The sequence below is a fragment of the Rhododendron vialii genome, chromosome 8a, assembly GCF_030253575.1.
Source record: "Rhododendron vialii isolate Sample 1 chromosome 8a, ASM3025357v1".
Classification (NCBI taxonomy): Eukaryota; Viridiplantae; Streptophyta; class Magnoliopsida; order Ericales; family Ericaceae; genus Rhododendron; species Rhododendron vialii.
The window spans coordinates 32485885-32496308 of NC_080564.1; the positions used below are offsets into that span (position 1 = coordinate 32485885).

At 38.5% G+C, this 10424-nt stretch overlaps 2 protein-coding genes across 3 annotated transcripts; both read right to left on the reverse strand.

Annotated features, from left to right (window-relative positions):
- Positions 1-21: 21 nt before the first annotated feature.
- LOC131335450 (uncharacterized) lies at positions 22-4403 on the reverse strand. The gene is made up of 10 exons (XM_058370790.1): positions 4122-4403; positions 3410-3448; positions 3068-3182; positions 1925-1961; positions 1658-1727; positions 1476-1580; positions 1167-1317; positions 765-847; positions 524-617; positions 22-435 (listed from the first exon to the last, which is right to left on the reverse strand). Exons 1-10 carry the CDS (start codon positions 4219-4221, stop codon positions 357-359), a joined length of 873 nt encoding a protein of 290 aa, XP_058226773.1. The 5' UTR covers positions 4222-4403; the 3' UTR covers positions 22-356.
- A 1159-nt stretch (positions 4404-5562) lies between these two features.
- Positions 5563-10398, reverse strand: LOC131335451 (cytochrome c oxidase subunit 5b-1, mitochondrial-like). Of its 2 annotated transcripts, XM_058370792.1 has the most exons (7): positions 10025-10398; positions 9856-9941; positions 9719-9769; positions 7270-7336; positions 7038-7117; positions 6315-6410; positions 5563-5883 (listed from the first exon to the last, which is right to left on the reverse strand). In XM_058370792.1, the coding sequence occupies exons 1-6, from the start codon at positions 10146-10148 to the stop codon at positions 6351-6353; spliced, it is 468 nt and encodes a 155-aa protein (XP_058226775.1). In that variant the 5' UTR covers positions 10149-10398; the 3' UTR covers positions 5563-5883; positions 6315-6350. The 2 variants fall into 2 exon arrangements, with proteins under 2 accessions (XP_058226775.1, XP_058226774.1); XM_058370791.1 differs by lacking the exon at positions 5563-5883 and having other exon boundaries at positions 6071-6410.
- Positions 10399-10424: the final 26 nt, after the last annotated feature.

Below are 10424 nucleotides of genomic sequence, written 5' to 3' on the forward strand. Positions count from 1 at the left end.
ATTCTCAACCAAGCCCAGAGAGAGAGAGAGAGAGGCCATAACCTATAAATTGATTAGTCATTCTGGAAAACCAACACAAAGTGCTTACAAATAGTAGTAGAATTTCAAAACCATACCATACCATATTCTACCAATTACTTATTATAGGACAGGTGAGAACACAAAACCATACCGTACCATATACCAATTACAATATTACAAAGGTTTCAAACTTTCAATCTACCTATACCATATACCGTGCTCACTCAACCCAATCAACGAATAATGTGCTTTTCACTTCTCTTATTTCTTTCCCCTTTCTTGACCCCTTACTATCCGCAATTACAAAATGAAATCTCATCCGGTGATTAAGAGCGCTACCCATCAAGCCCAAGCCTCACATGTAGCCAATTGCAGACTTCATCCATTTCATTAGGGACTGTGTAATGACCAAGCCTGCACAATCGAAACAACGATTCAGAAACTACATGAAGCTTACCGAGTTACCTAATAGTTCCTAATAACAAGATGATCGGTAAAATACCCGTTGTAGGTTTTGAATGTGAGGTATCTGAATCCTGCTGAACTCAAGATGCTTGCGGACTTCTCTCCATAGTTATACTCAACTACATCATCACCTGCAGTAGGTATATGACAAAGCAAAATGTTAGGTTTCTTCTCCTGGGATTGAAGCTACATGCATTCAATTGAAGAACAAAAGGAGAAAAGAACTTCCCATCCCTAGGCAAACTGAAAAAGGAGTGGCTAAAATGGAAAATACTCACTGTTTCCATGACAGATCAAAATGGGCAAAGTGGCAGCGCGCCTTGCAGCGTCGTGTGATCCTTCTATCTTGTTCCTCAACGTCCTGCATAAACCAGATCTGAATTATTAACCACGGGCGTTCACTATAAAAATCACTAATCTTTATAAGTAACGGCATGCAAGTTATTTCATCCACCTAAGAACGTGCACTTATACTGGAAACTATTCCAATCATAGCCGTAGGGAACCATCAGATGAGATATTTAAAAAACACCTCACATGAGGCTTCTCTTGAGGCAGAAGCTAATAAAAGTTCACCCTCCTCCATGTATTAGTTCCATTGGCAAAAAGATCAATTCATGTATGAGAGGATCGAAGAAGAGGCAAGAGGGTTCAATTTAGAAGGAAATATCAGATCATACCTTGAACCTGGAAGCCAACCACTTAGACCAACAATAGCCCTTAAGTTAACTGGGTAAGGGATTCCGTTTCCAAATTTTCCTTGGGCGAAACAAGTTGCAGAGTAAAGGGCCGTTGCAGCGCCCATACTGAAGCCCCCAATACCAAGTTTTACTGTCAACAAGCTGAAAATTAATAGATGATACTAATCCAATTGTGCAATACACCAACCAGAGTCAGCTAGAATGGCCTAAACAACATCATCTGGACTATAATTGATACACATGGCAATTATAAACTATAGTTGATGAAGCGACAAGAGAGCAACTAACTTGCAGCAGGCTCTGTCGACAAGAAGTTTGCAATATGTGCTGCCGAAGCATCTAAACCTTCAAAATCATCTGGACTATCTTCAGAAATTTCTCCAACGTCACACCCTGACACGAACCACAAAGAGATATTAGACAAATTTAATCCGTACTACTAAAATCAGAAAATCTGGCTTTAAACTTACATGCCGTGCTAGGGAATCCACCAAGCATAGCCACTGGACGAGTAGGAGCAGTTGGGCATATCCATTTGATCTGCATGATAGAATATCAGCGCAAAGGTGGAACCAATGATTCTCATCAACCAAGAATCGCAGAACTCAAGGGGAAAAGAAAGTGCCAATCTCCAACTATGGGTGCGCAAAATAACGTTTGATGTGTGGTTAAGAGGCTAATAAAGAAAGCATACAAGCATGCAAAGTCCAAAAGTATTCCAAGGACAGGTTCCTTACATTCGGAAGAGGAAGCGATTCCAAGACTTGGGACCAGCTGCAATAACAAAACTTGTACAGATGAGTAGCCGTGTCTCTTTGTTCATAATTCTAATTGTTGACCAGCTTAATACAATATAGTTTCGTTAATTGAAGGATGATAATCAGAATTCAGGAGTCCAATGTATTTTCCACGCATCTTAACAATGTTACTTCAACAAACCAAAAAATTTAGACACTTCATCATGCTTACCACTTGCTTACAATATTAGTATTGGGACCACAATGATTAAGTGAAAGAAGAATCCCAAGTGTAGGAATCATTAAGAAACTGCAGAAAGTTGCAAGATAACAGCCAGGTTTCCCTTGGATTAGGGATGTGTGTCCCTCGTGCTGCTGTGGGGACTTAAGAAAAAGAGTAGATGGACTTCCAGTTTACTTCTATCTGTTCGAAACCAAGTTAGTGAACTAAGGGCCCCAAGTGAGAATCGGGCATCAATTCCTTCTCAAATCTAAGGAAAAATTGAATGAGAAAAGGTATGAACGCGGAAAGCATTGAGTTTTATAACTTCAAGCTGCGGCTGCTTTCTCCGTCATGTCACCCAAAATTGGAATCACGTTGAAAAGTGAGAAAGTAGCTCAGCACTAAAAATGTTTAACATCAAACACACCTCTAGAAAGAACATAAACATATGAAGATATTGACATTCTTGAAATGGCCTCATCTTTCTTTGGTTTTCGAACAAACAAAATCCACCAATTTATTTACATAGCATATACCTATCATAAAAGGAAAAATATAGAATTTCCACAATTGTTGATGCGGAATTCAGAGATAAACAGTAAATTAAGAAGGGAAAAAGTCTGGAACTCCACCATCTGATCTCCAACTGCTATTATAAGCAAGCAACAGGCTGGTTGTGTATGAAATGAATCTAGGTTATCGTATTTCTAGGCAGAGAGACGTTTTCAAATTTCAGACTCGGGTATTGGCCAGCAGAGTTTGTTTAATTTGCCGAAAATATGCTATTATTCCCATTATCAAAGTGAAAAGAAGGATCATGAAAGATTCAAATAAGTAGAATGAATGTAGACAGTTAACTTTTGATCACAATAATGCTAATAGCCATAACACAAATGGATATGAAAAGGTAGAAATTATACCTAGAGCCATTATCACCAAGGCCATGCAACCACACTATTGTCGCCTGGTGCCTACCTTTTGGCTTCACCACATATGTCCTTCCAAATTCCAGTGTCCTTCTATTCGTTCTACTACCTGATATTTATAGTAACAAATTCATTGCTCCAAAATCATAAGAGTTTGAGCAAATAAACAAAATTACAAGGCCGAAAAATGCTCTTCCAACAATAACTGACCCAAATTTTCTGTAGAACCAAAAACCCAGTTGAACAGCTCAATGTATAAGATGATAACATGACTACTCTAATCATAACTACTGCCAAGATGGGGCGAAACTAAAATGGAGAAGAACTGAAACTTACCGGAACTCATTGAACTGCTTGAACGACTCATTGTCCTGTCTAGAGGGAGGGAAGCAATTAGACCACCTAATGTGTGACTAGTGAGTGAGAACAGGCCTAATGTGGTGAGAAGAGGTAATACAATGAAGATAACCCAGATGGTATTCTCTATTTATAACCAAATGGGTAGGTTGAAATTGGAAATAAAGATATCTGTGTGAACCTATACCACTACGTTTATGTACACGGCTTGTGATTAAAGAACCCTAAAAAACCAAAAGGAGAGCATCCAAGAAAAGGAGAAAGAGTGCGGAAAAAAAAAAGCTGGCAATCTTTCTATGAGCAACACAAGGAATCTAAATTACAGTGGACATAGGGAATCTATGGTGGTGACAAGCAGCGGCCATAAATAAACTCAGTTCAAAAATGAAACTCCAGAGTATTACTTAAAGCTAAAATCCAAGAAAGAATAATCCCAATTTCGTAAAAGGAAAAATTGTCCTTCTTCCCATCGTTTATATATCTATTTTGGATGATTTGATTGATACCCACTAACTGGAAAGTGAAGTTCAGCCTGTCCAATCTCAAAATCTGGTAAAGTAAGGGAATAATCAAGAAGAACTTATGTTTTGATCGAAAAAATCAAGAACTTGTGGGGTTTAAGAACGGGGTTTATGTTCTTGCTGGCAGTTATATATCTATCTATAGATAATTAGATATTAGAATCACCAACCTTGAATACACGGGCAGTAAAAAGCATAGGAACTTTTTCTCTCCTTCTGTCTCTTTTCGTGTTTGCCAGCCATTATTTGGAGCTCAAGTCTGGCATTCATTATGAATCTTGTCTGTTTGTATTCATGAGAAGCAGAAAGCAAAGTCCAAAATCTGATTTTGTTCGCTGCTTGATGATATTTCTCCACTGAAAACAACGTACATTGCAGAGTTTGTGTCTGGAGTTAGGTCACTTATCCTATGTTGAGATCCCGCCTCCCGTACTCAATTTCCGGATTATTGTTCGTGCCCATACACGCGCATTATTTAACCGTCAATGCTACAATGGCATCAGATCCTTTTTAGGGTTGAGTTACATCCAGTTTTGCATATTTGTGAGCTCATTTAAGACTTACACAAATAGATGGTTCGTATTTGTAAAGTTTTGCATATTTGTAAAGTTTGTTGAGGAAATCATTCATTGTTACTAGTAATAAATTTAATCCAATCTCAGTTTTCTATATGAACAAGTTACTTTCGTGCACAAATAGATGGTTCCATCATCAATAAACTTCCTAAAATTTTGTCTAATCTGTGGCATCTCATTTTCCATTTGAAAAGTCTACGCCAGCCATCGCTTACCTTTTACAGCTCCCCCACTGCTTTTAAAAAGTATTTTGGATGGCCCGAATTTTTAAAAAACTTTACCAAGACGGGACCATTGATTTCCAAGACAGACAGTGAAATATTAAACGGTGACTATTGAGTGGTAAATCAAAACGATGGGTGTAGCACCGTTGATATTTTCCATTCTAAACATAAACTTTTGTGTGTGCTCCTTGTCCGTCCTTTAGGGGGAAACTTTCGTTTGTCAACTCCTTATTTAAAGCCTCGACCTAAAAAAGAACAATTCCAGGTTAATGGAAAACGGTTGATGCTTTCACTTGTGGGCTTTTTTTATTTCAACAGAAAACAACATATTCTGCTGCCACTACTTTGCTGTCAGAGTTAAAATACGATCTAACTTCTCGGCAATTCGGCAATGAGGACCACAGAGTCGTTCATCTCAACAATCAATAATCTAAATTTTAAAAAAATCTTTCCAGAAATAAACTACTCTCCCCAGGAAGTCTTTCAACAAAATCTACCCATTGAAATTCTTTTGAACAGCTGGGATTTCACAGAGAGCTCTATGCAGTCTAAACACATACTAGAGAGAAGCCAAATTCATCAAGATATTTCCTTTCAACAACTGATGTTCATGACTGAACAATTTGAAAATTACCCGTACGAAAACAAGATTTGCATTCTCAATAAAATTGGCCATGGAACCCCGAGTTTCTACGAAGGAAGGTTCCCATAAGATAATATAGAAGAATAATGAACTATTAGAAAGCTTTTTTCACAGAATCTCTCCAATGAAAAGCAAGCAATAAAGTTTTTTTTTTTTTAACATTTGATAGGACTTCGAACTCGGAAAACAATTGATTCACCCAGAAGGAATAATAGAGGCCATATGTCCAAATTTTTCTCCGCGCAATTTCCTCACCCCATTATTCCATGGGAATCGGAACAAAAGCGCACATAATGTTCCTTTCTCATTATTGGAAAGACTGTGATGGGCACAGTTTCAAATAAATTACAAGATGATTCCCATCACATTGTCCCAAAACGAGTTTTCAGCACAAGCCAGCTTGCAACTTTCTGGAATGTACCCTGTCATTTTCGAAAACTAATATCCAGCCAATAGTCATAAAAGCTACAGAAGAAAACCTTGAATCTCCCTGATGAAATTTCACAATTAGAGCTCTGAAAGACGCAACAGGTGCCAAAAATTCACAATCATGTTTCGACAATGCTTCTAACAGGAAGTGAATGGAAAAGGATATATGCAGCCCGAATTCATTTCGAAAGTAACCCACAACAAACTAGATTTGAAGATCAGCCAAAACGACCATTAGTCAGCCAAAAGAATAAAACCGTAGCCATCATTTATTTGTATAGCATTGAAGAAAACTGAGAGGAATCCATAACTGCACCAGATGACTAACCCGCGTCTAACATCTGAAGGGGGAAAAATATCAGATCAACTGTTGCCAGGGCAACCACCATGGCAACAACCATTGACCACTACGGACTCGTAAAAATGAAAGAAAACACAGAGCCTTTGAGTTCTGAAGCTGCAAAATATACTAACACTGTCGCATTCTCTCACCAGATTTTATTCCGGCAGAAACACTTTAATCAGGAATTAATGATGCTCGTCATCACCATGTCCATCTGGTGGTCCTCCTGGGCCAATCACATCCAGCTGCAAAACACACATCAAACGTTTAGAAAGTTCTGGCTCAACAGGAACTAAGGCCTGTTTAATAATGCAATTAATTAGTGTTTCAAACTGAAGCACTCAATGTTTTGGCCAATAAGGGTGCTTGATAACACAATCAACTTACCAGTTCAATGCAAAAAATAACTGAAAATAGGTATTCATTTTGCGTAAACGGGAACTGAATTCTCACTTAATGTAAGACACATTTGGTAAAATGAAGTTTCATGTTTGTTCAGCAGTATTATATGTTAAAGTACCAGATTTGACTACAAAGCACTTAAATACATGGAAAGCAAGCTATATGACCTTCACCTTAATCCTATCCAAGCTTCATATCCAGTACCAGCATAAATGGAATTTATTCAGTGGCCAAAAAGCATTTTAAGTTGCAAATTGTTTTATAACTGCTCTCAGTTCAAATTGTAACCCCAATCAATTCCCACTGGAAAGTACACAAGTTTTTCTACATTGATAGATGAATTTGAATAAAGTAGCATAATAAATTATGAATTCCAAGAATGACCCACAGAACTGATCAAAAAAAAAAAGGAATGACCCACAGAAAGCCTTCATATCCGAACCCATGTTCAAGGATTATACTTCACTTACCACAAAGTACTGCGAGCACACTGGACATTCATGTGGCTTGCCTTTCTCTAGCCAGAACCAAACAACATCATGCTCATCTTCTGCTTAAAACAGGAAAAAATTGTGTTGAATAGCTAAAATTAAGAAGCTAATTCCACGAATGCACTAAAGTAATGCTTACTCTGTCACGGAGAAATTAAGATTAGGGCGATACATTATAGCTTGGCAAGTAGAAAACATAAATAGGACTTACCCCCTTCACCTCCAGGGCATCCAACAATTCTTTTGTCATAGGTTGATTTGATGACTGCAGGTGCTTCCTACAGGCAAACAAATTAGGAAACTATTTTTAGATGATATCATGCTTCAGGTATCACCGCTGATACTAATGGAAAAGAAATTCTAAATTTCTCCCTGAATCATTAAGTTTTACATGAGTAGGCAACAAATTGACATGTATGGGTAGTTTGGTACCGGCTGGTACAGCTCAATATGCACCAGTTCGGGGAAACATTGTAAATGTGGAAATGGGTTTCATTCTGGTCAAATTATTGACATGTTCCGGTGAATACCAGTGATAAATACCGCTAATCACTGACAGTGCAGTATGGACAGCATTGGTTTGGACTTTGGGCCAGTACTCAAACTTGGAATTGTGATATTACTTGGAAGACATGCAGCCAAAAGCTTCCAACAGAATACGATTTCGAAGCTTGGAACCTCTAGTTATCATAAGCTATTGTACTGCAGTTTTAGCTTTCAACTAAAATCCCACGCTCCCCAAATTATCCTCAGGAACGATATGGTACGTAACTTTTATCCCCATACATTCTGGAAATCATCAGTTAACCAAAACCATTCCATGTAACTTACTAAAAGGTTTAGTGATGCATAAGACCTCAGAAACAAGTAGAGAAGTAAAACAGAAATTGCTTCCTTAGTTGAGTTAAAATTCAGCGAAAAGGGTGCTAAGGATAAAGTTATGTAGCTGCTTCAAGGGATGTCAAATTAATGAAGACGACGGCAGCCATCTTAATGGTGGCGGATTTGAGCTCAACTAATATTCTTTATCAACCCAAGTACCAACAATAACTCCTTGCTTGATTAATCAATGAGACAAATTTGATCACCCTTTTGTTCAACAATTTGGTTACGCTCATGAGCATGCATGCACGAGCACACACATATATTATCACAGGCTTTAAATTCCTCAACCAAGAAAATCATCTATAACTCGAAAATTAAAAACCAAATCATGAAAACTTATCAGCACTTCTACTTCACCCATAATAGATGCCACTTTTGCAGAAATGGGACTGTTCAATGCTTTCTTAAACAAAGGAAAGTCCCACAAAATGCCCAAAGTAAGACATCCAAACGGTGTTGGAACAGGGACTTGAACTTTAAGGTGGCCGGAAATACAGATCAAGCTGCCAACTAGTGGTGCCCAAACAGCATAATTTCTGCAACTTCAATAGGCAGAAATTCCAAAATTTGATGAATTAATGGACTTGACACTGGAAAAATTCATCTGACTTCACTAATTACCCGTAACCAAAAAATTCGGGAGGGAAAACAATTCTAAGTGGTAGTATTTAGTAGAACTTCAAACGTAGAGAAAGTGCAACAAGTTTAGAATTGCTTTAGATAGCAAAAGTACTTACAAGTTACAACTAAAAGAAATATACCATGAGTGGAACATCTTGGTGGTTAATACATGCAATCATAACGAGAAATATAGGAAACCTACCAGCTATCACAGGGAGATTTTATGTTCTTTTCAATACCACCATAAGCAAGGAACAAACGTATCATATGATGCAGGTCATACAAAAATTTCATGAAAAATACATCGATACCAGTAGGCAGTAGTAATACCGATGTCAGGTTATACTGCAATTAGAGAAATCAGAAGGCACAACAAGGTATGCTCAAACGCCCGTAGAGATTACGCAAGGTTCAAAGCATACTAAAAATTGCCAGGCTTTTCCTATATATAAGGTTCAGATACCTACGGTTAACCCCTAGTAATATATGGGCGCACACAATCTCTAACAATGCAAGCACAATAACTTCAATTTCCATTCTAGTCAACTTGAAGAACTTATTCAAATCTCTTGTTGTCCTACTCTCATTATTGACAGGTTAATATAGAGTTAATACTAGACAGCTGTTAAATTAAACACATCTCAAAAATTCAGTTAACATCACTTAAATTCCTCAACACGCCTTACATTCGAATGATGAGTCAATCAGATTAATGTTATACAGTGAAACTTCACATTACAAAACAGGAATCAATACATCATTCAATTGACCCATTTCATTTCCTGTTGGGCAATGGTCACTACAACTTAAAAATTTTTTTTTTGGTAATTCCGAAATTCGTCACTACAACTTAATGTGACACAAACAAACTAGCATTAGCACGTAGTGACCAAAAGTGGGGTCTTGTGGTGCGCCTGGCCCGTTTTCTACCACACATTGGTGTGGCCCAAGACAAAGTGCGTCGGTCCCATGTCAATGTGTGGTGGAAGAGGGGCCTGTGGCACCACATGGCAGTGCTGCAGGGGCACTGAATAACCTCTCACTCTCAATCGAACACGAAGGAACAGTAACCTTTTCTCATTTCAAATCTGAATCTATCTAATTACGTTAATAACCATCAAAACTAAGTAACGATATCTATAACTCATACAGACCTTTGTACCGAAAGGACCAGCCGGATGGTCGATATCATCAAGCTTCCGTCCCTAACCAAATCAAACCACCAAAAACCACAATTACTCCACACGAACAGTTACAACCAATCACACAAAACGCATAAGATAAAACTCACTTCGAGCTCGGCTTCAAGCTCCTCGCGCTCGTGCCCGGTCGCAATCGGCATTACATCTTCGACCCTCTTCTTCGAAACCACATTTTCTGCTACACAAAATAACAAAACCGATTCAAATCACCGCAAAACCCCAAAATTAGAGCGCCAAAGTAAAGAAATGAGGGACGACCTGAATCAGAAGCGAAGTGGCGGTAGAAGGCGGCGACGGCGGGGCGATGCGCGGATCGGTTGAGGGTGGAAGATCGGGTTGCGGTGGCTAGGGTTCGGAGCGGCGTAGAGAGTCTTCTCCACATGGTTTTTTTGACACCGCTAGGGTTTTTGTGTTCTGATCTTAGGTCCGCCCCCTGTTTTCCGAAACTGGACGGATGCTTCTCTCTCTCTCTCTCTCCCTCACTCCCTGTAGTTCCTCTCTCTCTAAAATTTTTTGTTCAGGTAAAAGTAGAAAAATGTATTAGAAAAGAAAATTAAGATTAATTTGCAAATACTTGTAATTGCGAAAGTCTTGGTGGGGTAACGGTGGGAACTGGGAAGTGACCGTAGCACTAGCACCACGGGAGATGAAACTGCAC

Coding starts and splice junctions, on each gene's coding strand:
- LOC131335451 (XM_058370792.1), bottom strand. CDS start 10,148: ATGTGGAGAAGACTCTCTACGCCGCTCCGAACCCTAGCCACCGCAACC. Junction 9,942..10,024: donor CCACTTCGCTTCTGATTCAG/GTCGTCCCTCAT, acceptor TTTGTGTAGCAG/AAAATGTGGTTTCGAAGAAG. Junction 6,411..7,037: donor TGTGCTCGCAGTACTTTGTG/GTAAGTGAAGTA, acceptor TGTGTTTTGCAG/CTGGATGTGATTGGCCCAGG.
- LOC131335450 (XM_058370790.1), bottom strand. CDS start 4,221: ATGAATGCCAGACTTGAGCTCCAAATAATGGCTGGCAAACACGAAAAG. Junction 1,728..1,924: donor AATCGCTTCCTCTTCCGAAT/GTAAGGAACCTG, acceptor TCTATCATGCAG/ATCAAATGGATATGCCCAAC. Junction 1,318..1,475: donor GTCGACAGAGCCTGCTGCAA/GTTAGTTGCTCT, acceptor GCTTGTTGACAG/TAAAACTTGGTATTGGGGGC.